General features: G+C 31.2%; 1 protein-coding gene across 1 annotated transcript; it reads right to left on the minus strand.

Moving 5' to 3' along the window:
- Positions 1-530: 530 nt before the first annotated feature.
- On the minus strand, positions 531-22,877 carry LOC134712690 (protein unc-93 homolog A-like). The gene is made up of 5 exons (XM_063574480.1): positions 21,301-22,877; positions 8,288-8,421; positions 5,282-5,395; positions 4,278-4,542; positions 531-1,834 (listed from the first exon to the last, which is right to left on the minus strand). Exons 1-5 carry the CDS (start codon positions 22,481-22,483, stop codon positions 1,602-1,604), a joined length of 1,929 nt encoding a protein of 642 aa, XP_063430550.1. The 5' UTR covers positions 22,484-22,877; the 3' UTR covers positions 531-1,601.
- Between the last annotated feature and the right edge of the window lie 503 nt (positions 22,878-23,380).

Consider the following 23,380-nt stretch of genomic DNA (forward strand, 5'->3'; position numbering starts at 1 on the left):
ACGCTTACCATGAAATTGTTTCTCATACGAGGCATTAATCTAAAATAATTTCGTTTTCTGAATTTTTTGTTAGAATTGGTTTATAACATTATGAAATCAATGACTTTAATATCAAAAACAAGCACACGGACATTTTTTCCTGCTTTTTAAGATCCTTCATTTATAAACTATCAATCGAAATCAGTTTCATAAAAAGCTTTATCTTTTGAAACCGAGTGGCAAATATCCTTAAATAATTTAATTTTGGATGTATCGCGTCTTCTGATTGGCTGACGTCGTTTTGTTTATCATATCATGGACACAATTTTGTCATGTGACAGTGACGTCATCAACGTTTTTTCATGATTTACGCCAGTTTAAAATGGAATTTAGAATGAAATTGAATAGTTCACATATTTTATAATGTTATTCACCTCTACACAATGTTATTTAAGGAATGACTGTAATATTTTGTCAGTCTATTTGAAAAAACATAAAAAAATGTGGTGCACACTGTTAAATAACCCGCTACGCGCGTTATTCAATGTGTTCAACATTTTTTATGTTATTTCTTCATCAATAGAAAAAATATTACAGTCCTTCCTTAAACAACATTGTGTAGCGTTGAATAACATTATGAAATATGTGAACTTTTTGAACAGGTATGCTGATAGATATAACCTCTTTTACAGAATCGTATATTATTTTATTGATAACATGAATGATTTCCATTACAAAAGTTATAAAAAAAGACGTACTTGTTATTATATTTTTTTATTAGAAAATATAAAGAGTACAGAATATGAACTAAATAATTATAAAACTTTAACTTGGTATATGTACGTTTTATAGACTACAAATTTACATATGTGTTATATATTATTTTCATATTAAATATAGTTAAGCTATGAGTTATGTGTAGAATTAAAATTAAATATGATTTTCTATTTGTATAGCCATTCTAAAATTAAGAATCTTTAGCGAGTACTCTTTGAATATATATGAAATATTGTAAACCCACAAATTAGGAAATAGTACAGCTTTAGTTTTCCTAGACTATTGGTTGAAAATATCAAAACAATAAAGCTATTAAAGTTTTGCTAAAACTAAGGTTTGGTGATTCGTGATTAAGAAACATTTTAAAGCAAATAATGTCTATGGCAATGACTGCACCAATGATTAGAGAATGTATATGGTTTATAATACTGTTAGTTCTTTATCATACTTGATTGATAGCCTATTTAAATCACGCAGAGTACATTTGTTCATATCATATATACATACAGATAACATATATAACTGTATCTTTTTAAGGATATATCAACATTTTCCTCATCAACCTCGTTTTTCCATATTTCTTGCATTTGACTTTAAGTCTAGCGTTTGTTTCATCTGTTTGTTCTATTGGCATATATCGAAACGATTTTATCGAACATCATCAGTAAATGTTTCTCTAATGTTACAGAATAGCTAGTTCCTCATAAAAAATATTTGCCAACAACTTGATACGCTGAAATTAAAACACTCTCAGTGTTCGTTACACAGTACATTTTGGTTCATCAAATGAACAAACACAACGTTGACTACCGTTATTTACAGAGTATAATTGCTATAATTAATTGTTATTCGTTCGAAGGTTCGTCAAAAACGTCATTTTCTACTTGTCTAACTTTATACTCGGCTAGCACATAGAACATTATAGCAATGACAAGGACAATCATCAGCATATATAGTTTTCCTTCTACACACATGAAAGTTCCCGACAAGAAAGCAAACATCAATCCAAACGCCTGAAGCATCCGGTAATTAGCAAACGCTATGTCCGCTTCCTCTACACATGTGATACAAATCAAAGCTGAAAATAAACATTGCTATAATAAATCATGCATCACTTTTATTGTAGAAAAGATTTTTGTATGAAAACCATTGATATTTGTTATTTTATGACAGGTTTAAATATATGTACGAGGATGCAGGAAATTCCAAAACATACACTGACGTTTGTATAATATCATGATAATCATTTAGACTGATTTTTCAGTATTTTGTTTTGAATAAATGTATTGACTCCGAAGATTGATATCTAGGACAACACACTATAATAGATGGATGTGTTGTAGAATAAATAAGTCTAAATATGCCTTTAAATTGATAAAAATAATACAAAACATGCATTGTGATTCATTATTGACGAAATATAAACAGCTATAATTGTAATGTGAATTGATTTACTCAGGAATAAAATATGTTCAATTGGACATGCAACATGTTTCCATGGCAACTAGAAGTCGGCGTCATGTACATTTTTATAAACGAATTTATCTATTTGATGTTGCTTTGAACAATTAAGAAAAGAGTATCATTTCAACTAATGCTTTTGAAACAGCATACAATGATTTTTATTATTGACCCAAGTATCGCTGATGAGCTGTGTTAAAACGAAAAAGATTACAAACAGATTCAATTATATTTCCATTGGATCGTATTTCTAACGTATTACTTCAAACCATCGGCTTTTTGTATCACAATGTTGTTTTTAATTGTGTTTCCCCAGAATTTCGATTCTATGATAAATTATATTTTTGAGAATAAATGACGTAATATTGGAATAAACAGATTATGATATCTCCGCTGTGGGATGGTAACATTTATTTCATTTGTTTCTACTGTCATGAACAGAGAAGGTCATATATGATGCAAGTAGTTCAAGGGTATATAAAGATGCATTAAATGAACAATAAAAGAGCTCAGTACATTGCACAGAATTCCAATGGAGCAGTTTGGGGAATCTTTTGTTACATTATAAAGAAAGTCAAATTTAAACATTTCCCAAAACAATTTTCGATATAACAAATCTTTATTTTCCAAAAATAATGTAAGTTGTGTTGTATGTTTCTTTGTTTAAACTTGTTTTCAAATTTATATTAATAAACACTATATATCAATGGTATCAATAAAAGGACCGTACGAAAATATAGAACAGACATTTGACTATTAGTTTAAACATATTTATTTATAGTGGATTGGGAAACCAGTTTTGCAACTTATATTAATCCCTTTTCACTTTGCGGGTGCGACTATTTGATAATCACTTCTGATATTTCAAAATAATGCATTTAATATCTGAATATAATTGGAGGATTCATAAACAAACATACCATAAAAATGAAAACAACACTTTTTTTTGCAAGTTCATGCATCCAAAGCGTTTTTCTAAACTTCAAATTCATCATCAATGCTCAAATCCGAAAAAAATAAGGTTTAAAAGAACAGAAACAGTCTAATGACCAAAACGGACGCGCTTTCTAGATAACCCTTCATATAAAACGTGAAACAAAAGTATGCGTGCGTTTGTCTTTTGTTATTGGTACTGTATAAATAATAAGATCTTCTTTAATGCACACATCAGTCTGTTATTCACTGGTTGCCATTGGTTTCATTCTTTTATATCTGTTTATAGTTTATTGTTTGTTTTTTGTTTGAGTTGTTTCACATTGTGTACTGTCGGAGCCTTTTATCTCAGACTATCATAGGTTTTCTAATTGTTGAAGGCCGAGCAGTGAGCTATAATTGCTACAATCCACGTTATTTTGATTCCTGTAGATTGTTGTCTGGTCGGCAATCATACCACATCTCCTTATATTTTCTATCCAAATCCTGACACGCACATGATAAACAAATACATATTTGATGCTACAGCATATACGGAAAAGAAATATTTGTCTATATGATACATTTCTATATCAAAAGGTTCAGATGTTGTATAATTGAAAATGAGACAACTGTATACATGAATTTCAATGAGGAAGATAAAAGCAATCATTGGTCACTGCACGGCCTTCGACACAAAGAAACTCATACCGTAATGTCAGCTATAAAAAGGCCAATACACGGTACATGTGAAATAATCAACAGAAGTAACAAAACGACAAATTCATACAAAATATGTTCGTATTAAGCTATGAAGAGATATATCTCTTATCAATACACTGACACGTCTGTTTGGATGGTAATTCCAAGAAAAGCAGACTATTATAAATAAGATGACCGAATACCATGGGAAGTTTGACGCACTGCTATATTTCTTTCAGTTGAACGTATCAATTGTTCTAAATCAATGGGATATTTTAAGGGATTCAGAAAGAAGCGTGTGAATACGGAATGTTTCTAAGAATATACATATGTAACTTGAGGCAAAGAAGTTTTGTCATATACTATTTCAAAGACAATTATTTTCTTCAGGTTTAGTGCATATTTTCAAATAATATTTATAATTTTATCTACTTTTATAAACTTACTGTTGCATTGGGTTTGCCATACAGCGTCACATACTCCCCATGAGGCTGCTAATAGAAAATGAATGTGCTTCGATTGATCTGGAATCCATATCAGAAACCCTATCATTATACCCATATGAATAATTCCACCGATGGCAAACACAACCTCTCTAGGTATATGTTTAGCACATATAGCAACAACTATTGCTCCGAGCACGTTTGCAGCACCCATTACAATCATTGAGTATCCAACATACTTTTCTCCCAGTGCACACGTCACATATGCCTGCAAAAATATGTGAATAAGTATTTAACAAAAATACTTATCATCCTATTGAACACATCCATATAATCACAAAAATAAAATGAAGAATGTGCCGATGGTACACAGATGATGTACCGACCTGTTTTTAAAATTATAAAGGAGCATAAATCAAGTTAGATAATAGTGACGTCACCTAAATCCCTAAAAAAAAGGACGGACAAGGGTCACATTTTTACTACTCTTCCGCGGCGTGACAAACGATTTATCAAAACCTTTTTGTGTGTGTTTTCAGGAGAGAAACCAGTTGAGTTTTTTTTTTAACACAATCCGAAAGAATACTTATTGACCAGGGGTGGGGATTAACTGAAATATTTAGAAGAGTGGAGGCTTAATCTTGTGTTACCGCCAGTCTTTATAAAACGTAAAGAGAACCTATAGTACAGCTGAAATTGGTTCGACTTATCTAAATTGGTGAGGCAATGACATACACTGCATGCATAGATCAATTCAAACTTTAACAAATTTTCTAATAATGTCCTTTTCCAAGTCAGGAAAATAGCGGTTGTTATCTTACAGCTAGTTTCTGTGTGTACTACATTGTCGTTTGTTTTTTGTTGCGCTCAAGTGTTTCTGTTGTTTCGTTGTTTTTCTGTTATAGTTGATGTGTTTCCCTCAGTTCTATTTTATAATCCAGATTCGTTTTTCTCTTAATCGATTTATGACTTTCGAACAGCGGTATACTACTGTTGCCTTTATTTACCTGATTGAAATCAGCGAACACAAACCCTTGCTGCAAGCCACTAAAAATAAGAAGTGGAATCAAAAGACGAAATGTTTTGTGTGTTGTCAGTAAAGTCACGTGCTGGATAAAAATCTGAAAATGAAAATATCGTAAAATTGAATAAGCGTCTATGAAATATAAACAACGATAAATTGAGACAATTGCTTCGGTTTAAAATAAAACATACATATACGAAAACTAAATGTCGCAAGATGAGAAATGCACGAACTGTGTTTATATTTGGTTCATTGAATAATTAATGCCATTTATCTTCTTTAAATTCATATCAGAAGGACACATTTTCAAACGAACCAACAAAAATGACAAGTGGAAGCACTTACTTTATAAAGTGGTATTCACAGGGTTGATACAGGTGCTATATATATAGTGTAATGCTAGTCTCCGAGACTATCACCAGCCCCGTAGTCACTCTGACATGATTTATAACAAACATTTTGAAATATTATACTGAAAATTTTAGAAACTATTACTAAACTTGTAAAGTATACCTTTAGTAGATTTCATCTAAATTGTTAATGTCCTGTTTGCTTTCATGTATACATGTATAACTCTTCCAGTATGGAAGTATTAATACATTACTTGGTTTAGAATGTTTAAGATCTTGGGAGTAAACCCTAAAAGAGGGCTTTGGACGCTTTAAATGTATACAGTTTTATTTTCCCTTTTAAAACTACAAAACCTAAGCATGATGAAAAGTGTCAATAAAATGCATAAATTTGATCTGAGTGTGAGTTAAGGGAGTTCGCTTCCCAGTTTCAAAGTAATTAACTTTTTAAAACACTAGTTTATATTGATAGGGAATTAATAATGGAATCCAAAGAGCAAAAAAAATATATAGGTCACCGTGCTTGTTTTCGAGATATAATCAATTAACTTTTTGGCGGGAAAATATTCTCTCTTGATTTTTCATAGCTTTACCATTGACAGCTTGAAGTTCTCAAAAACTGTTATAAAGTAATTAAAATTTTATAAGACTTTTAAAGATGGCTTATCATTATACATGTAAAAGATTTACAAAAAGAAAAATAGGGGTCATTGGGCGATTTTTTTCAAGGCATTCAAATAGATAAATCCAGAGGATTCCGAAAATCTGACAAAAAATCCAAAACATGACAAGCCAGCTTCCTTAAGTGAAGGCGAGAACATATTGACTGATAAGAGAAAATACAATCAAAGATATGACGTTATTTGGTATGTTATTAAAACAAACATGAGGGGTAATATCAATCAAAAATAGTTCAATCATCCGTGTTTTACTTTTCTGTCATAGAAATAAAGAAATGTACCGTTAACACATTACCAATTAGTACAACATGTTTAACACCGATATTTATCAATCTAAAAAAATGATGAAAATAAATAAATAATATTAATCAATCAAAGCGATGCACCATGCGTGAAGTAGTAATCCGGTCAAATACAAAATTTTGTTGTTGTTGTGTTTTGATTTGTTGGTTTTAGCATCTTTAGCAAGTTTGAATTAAGTTTGAAATTTCAACGCTCAACATTTGGAGTTCGTTAAATTCAGTTCTTATTTAAGAATTGAATGGTTCTTCTGGTAAATTAATTGGGTTGTAAAAGCGTTGACCGACGTACGTTTGTACTATACGCTTCATTCTAAATATATTTGCACGGTCAACGCTTTAAAATAACTAAAATTCATTCGTTAATTTATTTAATTTAAGAATTTCAGAATGACTCGAGATGGATGTTAGCGAATCAAAATAACGTATTACTATGAAACATAGTTGTAATTAATTATTCCAAGTATGAAAGTGCTTTGGTCACATCTATGTATATGTTTGTATGAATAGTAACAACCTTTCTGGTAAAACTTTAAGGAATGTTTAGTCCTCAATGGTCTTCAACTTTGTACTTATCTGGCCTTTTCGACTTTTTTTATTTGAGCGTCACTGATCAGTCTTTTGTAGACGAAACGCGCGTCTGGCGCAAATACAAAATTGCAAAACTGGGGTCGGTTTTACAAAATAAATCACGATTAAGATTGATCGTTAGTCATGAACAATTCAGTATACTTGAGACAAATCTTAGTCGTAAGTTTTTTTTGTGAAACCGACTCCTGGTATCTATGATGAGTTTATTCGTTACTTATGAATTTTTCTCTCATATCAGTTATATAAGAAGATATCATAATTCACCTTTTCTATTCTAATATATATGACAAGGTTATCCCTTTGTTATTGGTTTGCGTCATTCCTTATATAAGCATGACCCCATAAGAAATATAAGGTACTTGTTTTATATAAAGTTTCATGTTGTAGAACTTGTTGGTTGATCGTAACTAACTGACTTTCAATTGGATTCTTTGAAAAAACGTAAATTAAATTGTCATTGCATTTCTTTCCATTATTCGAATGCATACGTTATAAATTATGATTGACTTTGAAGAGTTGAGCTTGAATTATGTATATCGGACATTTTGCATTATGTATTTTTACAGTGGAGATGAGTATGCAACATCGGTGAGCGATTTTTCGGAGAATTAAGGTTTTTATTTTGTTTTAATTACGGTATACTAGGGATGCTATAGCCGAGAATAAGTCGATTATTCAAACGTTTTATTAAAAAGATCATCTTAGTTTAATTTTATAAATAAACAATTTATATTTTATTATTTCACGAGCACGAAAAAAAATCTATATAGATATAAGATTTGCTCATCACATCTCTATGTTTTCCTAGCTGCATATTTTCAAATGGTTAACGCTTTATAACAGTTTTCTGATAACAGAATTGTATTGCCTTTCTTATATAAGTATTATAAACTATATTTGTTCTTGAGATTGTTGATTAAGACAACATCATTTTCTTGCATGATTAGGTTTGGCGTCTTGTATATTTCATATGTTTGGTAAATACACATTCTTAATTAAACAATTAATGAAATTGTAACGATTTAATCTAAAGATATATAAGTCATGAACACTTGGTTTAATTGATTACCTGACGTCCTGTCTTTTCTGGATCTATTCTAGCACCAATTCTATCCAAGCAGAAGAAAATAAGGCAAAATCCCATAAAAGCAATTACTAAATAGGCACACATCAGCTTCCATATCACCGGAAACATATCCAGACCTTTAAATAAAATATAAACATATAACTATCCAAACCTTTAAATATAATATAAACATATAACTATCCAGATCTTTAAATAAGATATAAACATATAACTATTCAAACCTTTAAATATAATATAAACATATAACTATCCAGACCTTAAAATAAGATATAAACATACAACTATACATCCAGACCTTTAAATACAATATAAACATATAACTATCCAGACCTTAAAATAAGATATAAACATACAACTATACATTCAAACCTTTAAATAAAATATAAACAAATAACTATCCAGACCTTTAAATATAATATAAACATATAACTATCCAGACCTATAATATAAACATATAACTATCCAGACCTATAATATAAACATATAACTATCCGGACCTATAATATAAACATATAACTATACGGACCTATAATATAAACATATAACTATCCAGACCAGAACCTGGGGTTCGTGTTGTTTACTCTTTAGTTTTCTATGTTGTGCCATGTGTACTATTGTTTTTCTGTTTGTCTTTTTCATTTTTAGCCATGGCGTTGTCAGCTTGTTTTAGATTTATGAGTTTGACTGTCCCTTTGGTATCTTTCGACCCTCTTTTAAATAAAATATATATATATAACTGTCCAGGCATTTAAATTTAAAGAAACATAAACCTATGCAGGCTGCAAAAAAAAAATATCCAAAGATAATATTTTTAACACGTTATTTTATACTAAAACGAAAACTAAACAAATCAAAATTATTTATAAAGGCAAACCGCTGTAATTATGAATAAGCAATATGACTATATATATTCTTTTTTATTTTTATGTTTCGAATGGCTGTAATGAAAACAATTCTGTGCTGTTTCTTCTATTTTTTTCATATTTGGAATGCCCGATATATAATATTTTGTTCAGCTTCGTGCGGGCTTACAAATAATATATCTGATTAAGTAAAAGAAAATCTGAAGCCACCTCTTTTTTGCATTTTAAGTTTAAATTTTTTTCTTTTTTGTTTGCAAAAGACGATGTTATACATTTATGATATGGTAATGATCAATGACGTCACGCGAATCGCAAACTATGTTGGTGTTTTTATGTTTCCTTTTTTTTTTAAATATTGTAATTCGTGATATGAATAAAAGGAGGTATTGTTATACCTCAACAACGAAACAGCAACCTAACATTTAAGAAAGACATTCACATGTCAAAAAATGGACATAAGGGCTTAATGTGTAAATTAAGGAATGTATCTCCCTCATGCAAAGCTCTGATTCCTTTTACGGATTTGGCTATACTTTTGGACCTTTTGGATTATAGCTCTTCATCTTTTATATGAACTTTGGATTTCAAATATTTTGGCCACGAGCATCACTGAAGAGACATGATTTGTCGAAATGCGCATCTGGTGCAGAACAATTGGTGCCGTTAATGTTATTACTTATTATTGACACAGATGGACGAATTTACACAACAATCTATGACAAACGGGATATTCCATTTTCCAAATTATCTATTTCCGATTTTTCAGCGGAAGCATACCCCTTACTCCTTCGTAGGGTGTTTACATATCTCCATTTGTACGTTATGCACAAGCATGTTCAAACTATAAACTGTATTCAACCTCCAACAGGTTAATGAGGAGGAAAAATTAAAAAAGACACTCCGTAAATTTTATGGACGACATCAAGAATTGGTTGAATTATACGAATTGGCTTTGGCTAAACTGACTAATGACATTTTTACCACGTCTTAGATTGTGGTTGAACATCTTTTGTCTGCTTAGTACCTAATTTAACCTATTCCCGAATATGACTGTTATACCGAGTGTGAATTTGCATTACTATACGACGTGTCTCTATATTTTGTACATTCAACATTCATGTATTCATTTTTGTTGTTTCTGTTATGATTTCGATTGGATAATTTGTCATTTTTTATCGTTTATGCTCAAATTAATTATAAAGTTGCCTCTCTTTAACGTCACTGTCATGACAATTCTTTGGACTGGTATTGTGAAAATAATTGTATAAAGATTGAGATTGCATGTTACTAAGTAAGTGCGTCACTGGTTTATATATCATATGATGTTTGTCGTTGATGAGATATGTTTTGTGCTGTATTTAGTGTTGTCCTTCAGCGATATTTATTACAATTGTCTGAAATAAAGGCAACAGTAGTATACCGCTTTTCGAAATTCATTAATCGATTGGAAAACCCAAATCCGGGTTACAAACTAAAACTGTGGGAAACACATCAAATATAAGAGGAAAACTACGACACAACAGAAACACAACATTAAAATGTAACACAAACAGAAATGAACTATAATATAATAATGGCCATTTTCCTGACTTGGTACAGGAAATTTTAAGATAAAAATGGTGGGTTGAACCTGGTTTTGTGGCATACCAAATCTTCCGCCCAAATGCCAATGTTTAATATAACTTTGAAATGACAACATTACATGACAGGATTACAACACAAATAAATTGGAGAAAATAAAGGACAGAGAAACACACGAATAATAGCTCACAAAAGGTGTCAGGTTTAAAATCTAACACGTGCGTTTCGTCCACACAAGACTAACCAGTGACGCTCAGATTTAAAAAGTTCGAAAGACAGGTACAAAGTTGAAGAGCACTGAAGACCAAAAGTTCCAAAAAGTTGTGACCAATACTGACATAAAGCAGGAGTTTTGGTTAACCAGTAAACCAGGTTCAACCCACCATTTTGTCGTAAAATGTTCTGTACTTAGTCAGAAATTATCAAATAGTTTCTTTTCTAAGTATGTTAGAGGTGTTTTTTTGTTAACTTTAGTGTTTCTATTAGTAGTTATAGTTGATGTGTTTCTCTTGGTTTTAATTTGAAACCCGGATTTGTTTTCTCTCAATCGATTTAAAACCATTGAACATCGGCATAATACTAGTTGCCTTTATTTAACCTCATGTCAAATTCTATTAATCAGCCATGGCCCGTCCCTGGTTGAAAATACATTAAACACTTATCACTCAAGATCAACACCAACGCGCTTTCTTTATAAGGACAATTGCAGACGAGGTTCTTATCTTTAAATACGCAGGCATAATTGTAACGGTATCATCTAGTTGTTGCAGTTACTCTCGTGGTCTAGATTGTTAAAACATTACCGTTTATTAAATTCTTCAAGTGGAAAAACATATTTCCACAATAAAGTTGTATATTTGTTATGTTTTAAGGTAAATGATTGTTTTGTCATGTACGAGTCTAAGTTGTAAAAGTGTTCTGCTGATACCAAAAGCACATTTCTTGAAACCTAAAACGCCAATGCAAACTCATACATAAACAGCAAACGGAGATATGTTGATTCCTTTGGAAATTCAAATGAATTTTATCATCACTAAAGAAGACAAACAAGAGGAAAGATAGAGAAAAGATAGAGGTTGATAGAACTGTGATACAATTTGCTTTGAAGATGTACGTCAAAATTTCTATAATAACACGGTCTTGATATGGAACATCAAATTTAGTTACGGGTGGTTCATGTGGATGAATATCATTGATATTTTTTAAAAGCCAATGGCTTTTTTTAGAAAAAAAAATAGCTGACTAAAATGATGCTTATTGTACAATTAATTCGCCGAAATTTTCTATACTTATTCTAATGAATTATTGCTATTATCGATATTGTTAAAGAGAAATGACATCGCGGATATAACCCTGTATGTCTATATTGCTTCTTTATAATATGTTTTGTGTGTGTGTCATGTCTGAGTAGTAGCATCGTCTGGGTGAACCAGCATGACCATATTGTTTATCATAGATTAATCTCTCTATTGTAATCTGAAGAGAAACACTTCATTAAATATCGACAGTAATAATGCTTCCGACAGCGAAATCTTTATCTTATGTCTCCAAATAGACACTAACGTGTATCGATTAACACTCCAATCAACATTTCGTTTGTGTATAATCAATGGATTCAGTTTTTCTTTTCATTGTATGTATAGAACATATTTTTTTCTTCCTTTGTAATGTAAAGAGCCGTTATCGAAATGTCGAATAGGTTTTATCACGTCTGAGAAATGAGGCGATTGGCAAAATGGAAAAATTTCACACCACAAGAAACTAAATCAAATCACGCGCTGTCAGACAATCGATTTGAAAGTGTCGTCTGCTAGAAGTATCAAATCATTAAGAACTTAATACTAATGTCCATCAGAATGTAGGTGCCGAAGTCAAACAGTTGCCCTATTCAGGATATACATGTAAAACATGTTTTTTTTCTAAAATCTGTCTAAGTGTGTTTAACACCCATATAACCATATGATATTTCCAGAACGATAACAAACTCTTAAATCAAATCATTTGAATTGTTTCAATTTAGGTGGGAGTATGGATAATGTGTATCTAATGATTTGAAACATCACGATTCTTAAAAAACTACATCTTAATCAAATTTAATAACTTGATTATTCCTTGGAGATGACTTTAAAGTGTTCTCCTTTTATGACCTTTATCAATGATTCATAGAAATCTCACATTCTAGTGCTAAGATATATTTGTTCTTGCCTTTTTTTTCATTCTGGTATTGCTTTCTTCAATCAAGACTTGATGCTTGAAATTATTGGATTTTATTAAAGATAGATGAGTTATAATTTCACATCATAACATTGATCTTTATCTTTACATTACAATAACACGTAATGTTAAAAGTTAAAAAAGCACAACCTGAGAGAGAAAAATATAGATAAAACATCAAGAGATGTAATGTCGTGACCAAAAGGAGCAAAAGTGAAATAAATACTGTCATGCTGAAAAATTAAAAATTGAACTTCAATAAGTTTGGCGCTTTTCTGAGTTTACCGTCATTAAAACCGAAAATATTTGCATAGAATGCACAAATGCCTAAATACGTGAAGAAAAATATAACCAAAAGAAACTAAAAAGAATAGACTAATTTACTTAATGTCAACTTTGCTTATGTGAGTGGGAACCTAAGTCGGTAAGGAACTTCGAAACACTTTTCTAGATATACCATTATCCGGATAAAAAAACCCAAAATATTTGAAAGCCAAAGATGTCAAACATGAATCTGTAAGAAACTTATTACCTAAAATAAACAAAGTTGGATAAATCCACTAGGATCAGTAGTTCCAAATGCATAGGATAGCCGTTATAAACTATTAATACAAAAGATAGGGGTAACAAAGTATGCTTATACATAAGGAGTTGTGGAGCCAAAACCTAGGAGAGTCAAAGAATTTTAACACATAAGAAGTTGTAAACCCAAACCATAGTGAACAAAGTATGCTAATACATAAGAATGTATTGAACAAAAACAAAGGAGAACCAAAACGTGATAATACGTACGCCGTGGGTCTATGGGCATCGCAGAGAAGAGGAAAAGGACTGTAAAGCGTTAGCTTTGAGAGACCAATTGCGATACTACTGTTAATTAGAAGAAAAAGAACCATTGAGTTGTAAAGCTTAACTTAGAAGAACCTAAGTGCTAAAATACATGTAAGCTTATCCTATGAGAGTCAAGGAGTGATAATACATAATGAAATATACATTCAAAACAAAAACGAGCCAGAGTACTAAAATACTCTTATAACTGTAAAGATCCAATCTTATAAAATACCCATAGAGCTGTGGTAATACATGATGCACTGTTAAGATCCAATCTTATAAAATACCCATAGAGCTGTGGTAATACATGATGCACTGTTAAGATCCAATCTTATAAAATACCCATAGATCTGTGGTAATACATGTTGCACTGTAAAGATCCAATCTTATAAAATACCCATAGATCTGTGGTAATACATGATGCACTGTTAAGATCCAATCTTATAAAATACCCATAGATCTGTGGTAATACATGATGCACTGTTAAGATCCAATCTTATAAAATACCCATAGATCTGTGGTAATACATGATGCACTGTTAAGATCCAATCTTATAAAATACCCATAGATCTGTGGTAATACATGATGCACTGTTAAGATCCAATCTTATAAAATACCCATAGATCTGTGGTAATACATGATGCACTGTTAAGATCCAATCTTATAAAATACCCATAGATCTGTGATAATACATGATGCACTGTTAAGATCCAATCTTATAAAATACCCATAGATCTGAGGTAATACATGTTGCACTGTAAAGATACAATCTTATAAAATACCCATAGATCTGTGGTAATACATGTTGCACTGTAAAGATCTCATCTTATAAAATACCCATAGAGCTGTGGTAATACATGATGAACTGTTAAGATCCAATCTTATAAAATACCAATAGAGCCTTGGTAATACATGATGCACTGTTAAGATCCAATCTTATAAAATACCAATAGAGCTGTGGTAATACGTAATGCACTGTTAAGAGTAAACACAGAGCAAGAAAATTGCGATAATACAAACGTTGCTTTTAAATTAAAAAGCAATATACAACAAAAGTGTGATAATACACCCATGGTGTAAAGCCAAAAAACCAAGGAAAATCTTCACTGTGATAACATTTGTATGCTGTGATGGCAAAACAACAGTACAAGGACAACCAAAGTGTGAGAATACACCCTTGATGTAAAGCCCAATATCAAGGAAAATCTCTACTGTGATACCATTTGCATGCTGTGATGACAAAAACCTAGTGCAAGGACAAACAAAGTGTAATAATACATCCATGGTGTAAATCTAAATATCAAGGAAAACCTTTACTTTACAGTGATAACATGTGTATGCTGTGATTCCAATAAATCAGTGCAAGGACAACACAAGTGATATTAAACACACATGGTGTAAAGCTAGATATCAAGGAAACCCTTTACTGTGATAACATTTGTATGCTGTGATGGCACTAAACCAGTGAAATGACAACACAAGTGTGATAAAACATACAATCCTTAAAGCAAACAAATCAAGGAGAACCAACGTTTAAAAATACATAAGAACCTGAAAAGTCTGAACTTAACTAAATCAAAGACATCCAATTGCGGTAATAAACAAACCATTCAAAATGAGTTGATCAAACAGTGCATTCAAACACAATATCTTAGAAAATACATATAATTAATTAAAAAGTATTTTTCCATCCGCGTCTTAATAGTCTATTTTTTTACATTTACCTGATGTGTAGGCCAAATTTGGAATAAAACTTGATAATTTGTTTTCTTCGTAAGATATTATCATAATGAAAGACGATTTTGAAATATCAAATCCAGCATCAACATAACATTTAGAATAACTGTCAACTAATATAAAAAAAAAAAGAAGATGTGGTATGATTGCCATTGAGACAACTATCCACAAAAGACCAAAATGACACAAACATTAACAACTATAGGTCACCGTACGGCCTTCAACAATGAGCAAAGACAACTAATTAATGAAATAAAATCATGTTTTCCCGATTTCACTTGTGTGACGAATGCTTTTGACTAAAAAAAAAACCAAACAAATCCAGTCTTTTTTTTATTCATCTAATAAAAGTGTGATATTAAATGTCAATTTTGGAGAAGAAAAACTGTTGACCCAAACTGGTGGTATTTAATTTCGAAAAAGGAATATACAAAATCAGCAATGAGACGAAAAAATAACAACGCCAGAGGCACACACTAAAACAACAAAAATGACAAGCAATTCCAATTATTTGAAGTGTTTTAGATACTACAGTCGTGGAATATGATAGTTAATCATTCACTTAAAAGATGACCATTTGAAGCTGTTTAAGTCAAAAGTATATATGGAGAATTAATAACAGTTTTGGAATGTGGACTGGTTAACTATTAGCGTTATAAAGGTGTTATTTTACATTAGAGAAGGGTTAGTTGAGAAATAAATGTACTTCGCAAGAAAGTGTTATGGGCATCAAAATATTTCCCAGAGGCGCTTCCTTTAAAGTAGACGATCAATAATTCATTAGGGAACCATAGCAAAGGTGTCATGTGACTACCATTCATCACACGGATTAATAAAGGAGGTGGTGAAGTTCCGAAAACAACATTTACAAGATATATATAAACAGTGAGATGATCACACGCTTATTAAGTAGATGTAATGTATAACTCTTTGAAATAACTAAAAATAATTCTTTATTACGTTTATGGCAAATGAGTTTCAGGTTTATTTGTTTATTTTTCAAATATTGAATTTAAAATTCTAAGTTGAGATTTGTTATAAACATATGTTGATAATATACGTTTCTTTAACACCATCCCCAGCTTTCTGGTAAGACTAGAGATCTATCTTTCAAGTTGATTATAGGAAGATGCTGGCTTTGTTTCCTAATTAATCCTCAAAGGGTATGGAACTGTTTCTCAATAATGGAAAACTATCAATTGGATACGAAACTATACTCCAGGGTATAAAGTTATACGAAACTATCGTCACCAGATACCATCTTGTTAAACAACATTATTCAACCGTAGGATTAAATTGCGTTTCTGAGCCAGTCAGTTTTCATTGTAAATAAATTTTTATAGATCTTTTTTATTCATATAAAGTTTCAATATAACTTAAAAGCAGCTGTTTAATTGATCGTCTGCCGATAGCAAAGCTCTTGCTAGTGACATCAAACATCAGCTTCCTTAGAATGCGGACAGATCTATTTTGTTTAAAGTACAAGAATACTCAAATAAAAAATTCAATATCAAAATGTCGAATAAATTCCAATGCAAAACCAATTTTGAACACTTCAAGTTATGCAATAGAAATATTAAAACCTCATAAACTTGAAAAAATCAATTGGACACAAAATCAGTTGCAGTAAAACTTGTATATATATATAGGTTACATTTTATCGACATGAAGATACCAATCATCAAATGAATAATTTTAATGTCAGGAGAGGAGAAAACTCTTAAGCGGATATCCTCCCCCCTCCCCCCCCCAAAAAAAAAAATATCGTGTTCAACCGACTGCTTACCACGAAGACGACGAAAAGGAACTATATATATAACATATGAAAGTCAAAGCTTTTTTGGAAAAACAATTGTTTAAAAATGGTGATCACGATTGAAATTGAAGAGAATCCTCTGCTTTACATGTGGCATTTATATATAATATATATAAAAGAAGAAAACAAAGATGTGGTATGATTGCCAATGAGACAACTCTCCACAATAGATCAAACGACACAATAATTAACAGCTATGTATATTTTGTTCTCCCTATACATGTTCTATGTTTTGCATCAGCTTGATTTTAATATTTAGATTATTGTTCATGTATTGTAGTGGTTCTGTTCTTTATTTATATTTAAGTATTAACATTTTTTCAAGTATAAATGAATTACAGCACTCCTTTTTGAGTGTCGCCCCCCTCTAATACTTCAAAGTACATTGATCTTAAAATATAAACTGTAATATAAGATATGTCGGATCTATTTTTTTTTCAAATCAGCTCCCTCAGATTAAGATACATAACTTTATTTGCTAATTATTTTTCTCTTCCGCTTTTCGTATATTTGATCAAACATTCAGAACAATTTAACCACATGAATTATCCAGTATTCCGTCTAGCGATGTTCTTCAAGAATCATATAGATTTTCTCGTACTACAGAGTAATTTAAATCATAGAATAAAATCAATAAAATATACAGTTGAAACAGACATATTATGTTCCTGTCAGCTGTAGCAGAAATCATAACACACTGTCATTCTAACGCTAATATATTTGTGCGAATTTGTAGTCTTTGAAATTCTACAATGTGTAGCTTTTATAAGTCCTTTACATATTATTATATTCTTGATTTATAATACTTTAATAAAACGTTGATATTTTGTTGAGATCATTTTGTTTTTCATGAGGCATAAATGTATACAAAAGATATAATTTAACAATCATGACGCATTAATGTTGGACTATTATCACAAAGCAACTCTGAAATTAATTTACAAATGTTGCAATATAGACAGAATCCCTTTTCTTTTAAATTAGCCGTTGATGGCAACAACATATGAAAAAGTGTCTTAATGAAACTAGGAATACATTATATCGTAGACTATATTGACATAAACGGTACATATTTTATTGATCCAGATTCTCATTTCGACAAGTAACGTCTCTTCAGTGATGCTCTAGGCCAAAATATGTGAAGGTCCAAAAGTTAATAGTACAAATAACCGTTAATGACCTGATAAAACCAAAACCGGGTTAAAGTAAAGCCAAACATTACTTATATTTTCATTTTTGTTTACAGATTCAAGATTCAATAGTTTATTAACATGTTTGCAGTTACTATTTGTGCCATCGATATTTGGAATATAATGTTTGTTGTCTTTCCAAGTTCATTTTTCATTTTTCTTTCGACTTCTGAGTTTGATTGTTCCTCTAGTATCTTTCGCTTCTCTTTTACAATTAAACAAGACAATAAATTTTGACAAATTAAAAAGGTACTTCATGATCATAGCGTAATAAAAACAATATAAAAACACAATCCAAAGAAAATCAAGAAAAAGACGAATGAAAATATACCAAAAAAAACGAAAACTAAAGATTAAACAACACAAAACAAGATTGATGTAAACTTGTTAGTCATCCAACGAACTTATTTAAATATATATATGTCGTTCCTTGTTTATAGTTTTTAAAATAGGTCGTATGCAGTTGCAATTGACATTATGGGCATCTTTGAATCATTCGATGGGTGTCATGGTATTTTTTATCAGTAGTTGGAGTATAAATAAAGAGGACAGCTCCATTTAATCTGTCTTTTAAGTCACCTGTAAGAGTGTGCCTTATTCGAACAAAGGTGAGACGCAAATGAATACAGCCTTTGTCCACAGAAACACAAATTGTCTTTTTAAAACCACTTTAAGAATAATAACAAATATTTTAATTTTCAAATTACTCCTATTATTCTAACCCAGGAATAGAGCTGAATTTAATGAAACTTTTTGGAATGTTGGTTCTTCAATGCTTTTCAATTTCGTGCAATAATAGGCTTTATAAAAATAATTGAGACGACCGTCATTGGTGAGTTTTTATGTAGACGAATCACGCGTTCCAACATCCACCATTATAAAAACTAGTATTTATGATGAGCTTATTATTATTATTATTATTTTATTATTTATTTTTTAAATATTATGTGTTTCTTCCTGAAGCATCACAGTGACTGTATTTGTAATCTATTTTTTTATGAAAAAGGTTGGACTTATCTTCCGATCTGCCATCAAGTGGAGAATGAAATTGTTGGAGGTATAATGTGCATGTTGAGATGGACTAAGATTGCATATAATCATTCGAATATAAAAGTTTTGTTTCCATATATTGATTCAATTGAATCAATATGTGCGTGCTTGCCTATGTTTGGAATACATCCTTACTGGTTATATCCTTGCAGGTTTCCGGTTTATTTTTCCTGTTGGGGAAGTTTCTGTTTTATTAGACAGCTTACAATTCCAACTTGTACATTCATTTTTTTTTTTTATTTATCTCACTCAGGTTTTTAAATTGGTCATGTGATTAATAGAAAAAACCTTTGTCACTTACTCATTCTGATTACGACTCTTTAACTCGAAACAGGAAAATCTCATATTCATGCATAGCCTGCTGAAAACCCCGGTTTTTATCAGTTTTGTCGTTCATGCATGTCTCTGGCGTTTATTCTTTGGTATCAATGTAAAAAATGATTTTTGGAGTTTTGAACATCAGTTATCTACTATTACCTTATAATCTTTATGTAACAGGGGAAGATATCCAAGTTAAAAGCAAAAGTTAAGGTAGGGACAAAAACAGTTCGATTTGTTTTTTAAGTGATATTCTAATGTTGAAGTGATGATGATGATTTTTGATCATTTGTTATTTTCAAAATAGAGGTGTACGTATTTTGTATTCTATCATTGTTCCGGAAATAAGTTATTGGTGTGGCTTATTATATTGGTGTGGCTCATTAGCCTAATATGGTTAACGAGCTGTCAGTAATACAAAAATTGTGTCATCTAGATCAAAAATTTGTTGTTGCTCTACTTCATATCATTTTAACTTTTGGCATTGATTTATACAAAGGTAATTCTTGACTGTATATGACAATTTCCTACAGTCAGGAAACCGTTATCTAGCTTACATGTGGTTCAGCTACGTTTTCATGTAGCCCACCAACAAAACATTAGGGCTAAACATTAGTTTAACCGTCAAAAAGTTAGAATGTTTGTAACAAAAACATAATCATTTCTGTAATACGGAAATCTCTATATGAAAATGCTATTTAGATCGACTGCAAACAAATTATATGAACTTTGATAAATTTTACACATTGGAAATGTCTAAAATTATTTATAGAAAATAATCTGACTTTTAAATAGTTTAGATCAGTTCAGATGATGAAAGCAGTTAAGACAAAATTGCGTTTACTAGTACATGTTATATGGACCTGATTGCTATTTCTTCCAAACCGGAAAAGCTATGAAATTAAACAATATTTTCGTGACGTCACAAACCTGTTGAAACCAACTTGCGCCAAGTTTAAACAATGTAAAGTGCATACAACTTTCATAAAAGACATCGTACACACTTCAATCAAATTAAAGCATTTTATGACATAAACGGATAGATGTCCTTTGTTTTTGAAAAAAGTTGACCCAGCAGGTAGTAAGTTGCCAACGTAACTGTTTTATCTGGCGGTGTTGGACTAAATAGTGGTAAGAATTAGTTGTATCAGGCTCTGTTCTTTTAAAGCATGTTCGTTTATTTTGAGTATGCTTGGTCTATACATATGATTTGATAACTGTTTGTTTGTCTTTTTCTTTTTTAGCCATTGTGTTGTCAGTTTATTTTCGATCTATGAGCTTGAATGTCCCTCTGGTATTTCTATCGCCAAACTTTTAACAATGATTTATTCAAACGTATTCCCATACTAGAAGTAAAAGAAAAAGGAATGTGAAAAAAAATGTAAATATACTTACCAGTTTGCTGATTATATTCTGGTATGACACAAGGATAAAGAACTCCGCATGATTTAGTGACGTCAGAATAGTTTAAATCTACCATCGGACCGTAATCTAGTTCAAGAGTCGACGGTACCTCAAAATACTGAAATATTAACGACGATAATAGGTTTCCCCAAATATGTGTCGTCTGAAAACAGGCTAAAAATATGCCATGAAATCTAAACACTTGTTTATCTAAACCGTTACGTGTTATTTTCGAGGAATCAAAAGCTAATTTTAGAACATAAGAAACCTCAGCCGTCCATAATATTCCTTGTCCACAACCACATAATACTGCAGAGGGAATTAGTGTGTAAAACTTTGGATAGATATTAGCACCGGTCCAAATAAGAAAACTACACATACCACAAACAATAGCCCATTTAGCAGATACTTTGTTAATCATGCTTGGAGCCCACAAGCAAGTCAAGAACATGGTCCCGTGTAAACATGCCATTGATATAATGCCTAGATGATCCTTTGTATTAATGGAAGACTGTAAGTTTTGGATAGCTCTGAATGCTGAAAATAGCATTATAAAACTAATACATAAAAACACTAAATTCTTTCTAAATGTGAAAACTACTACAGATGGCACGTTACTACTTAACTCTGACACAGGGGTTTCAGTTTCTCGTTGTAATTCGTTCACATTGTTACCATGCATGTTCATGGGTGTATCGGAAGTAAGAATTTCACTCGCTTTTTCGTCGTGTTTTGCTTCATCTGAAATGCATACCGTAAGAGGTTCGCATATTGATGTTCTCTTGGCAATAACTGTTTTAAGTTCACTGATATGTTCTTTTGAATGTCTAGGTGCTACATCAATATTTACCTTTGGAATATTGTTTCCTATGATAGGTTCCTTGTCTTGTTGTAGAGTCACCGAATTTTCATCACTTTTCAGTGCATTTAAGTAACTTTCTTTGCGATTTCTTCTGTTTGTTACTAATCCTTCAATAAAATCCGTCTGCTCCTCGGGGTCACTTGTACTTTTTCGAACAGCATATCTGTAACTTTCTGTTCTTTGTCGGCCATATTGACCTAAGTATGCTAGTTCAGTCGTCTGTGTTGCATATGTATAACTAGGCCGCCTTGGCCTAAATAATCCAAACCCTTTGCCGAGCCCACTTATATCAAATGGCGATAAAGTCGACATTTTACGTTATTGAATCCTCAAAACTATTTCTACCGACATTTAGTTTGACACGCAATCACAAATCACAGAAAAGGCAATTGCATTTTATAATACCATGTATACCGAACATACATATGAGTAGCAAATGATGTTTTTACACAGCAATTACTTGTAATTTTAAGAATGAATCATTCTGCAGACGAATACAACAACAATCCTCCATTACTCCCAATAGAGTCATCGCCATGTGAAATTTTAAATGACAGCCGATATCGACATTGAAAAGGATTAGCATAGAAGAGACAATCATACTATGTTTAACATCAATGATTTTAAATATGGTCTGTTATAATGTTGTTAGAATGGCTGATGGTTAATCGTTCAACAGAAATATCAATAACCTCACTCTACAAGATGTCAATACTTTACTGTAGCTTCAGACAGTATTCCAGATATGCTCGTTTTTTATTTCATTATCTATTTGATGCCGTAAACACGCTCATTAAATAATCCTTCTATATTTTATATTGTCTTCGGGAGCTTTAGCTTATACATTAAAACTATGTTTCAACCCGATAAACATACATACTTCAACAGCAAACACATTAAATTAATTTGTAAAGCATTTCCTAATAAATGCAATGAACACGAAACATTAATACTATTTTCAAAACGGTTCTTGAAAAACATGTCCCTTACACAACCATATTCCTGAAATCCTAAAAATGAATAAAATAAATGGCATTTTTATTCAGTCTTCACAATAAATGGATGTCTGATTGACAGAAACAGTCAACCTGATAGTCTGAGATGTTATTCAGTCTTTACAATAAATGGATGACTGATTGACACAAACAGTCAACCTGATAGTCTGAGATGTTATTCAGTCTTTACAATAAATGGATGTCTGATTGACAC

The sequence above is a fragment of the Mytilus trossulus genome, chromosome 3, assembly GCF_036588685.1.
Source record: "Mytilus trossulus isolate FHL-02 chromosome 3, PNRI_Mtr1.1.1.hap1, whole genome shotgun sequence".
In the NCBI taxonomy this organism is placed as follows: domain Eukaryota; kingdom Metazoa; phylum Mollusca; class Bivalvia; order Mytilida; family Mytilidae; genus Mytilus; species Mytilus trossulus.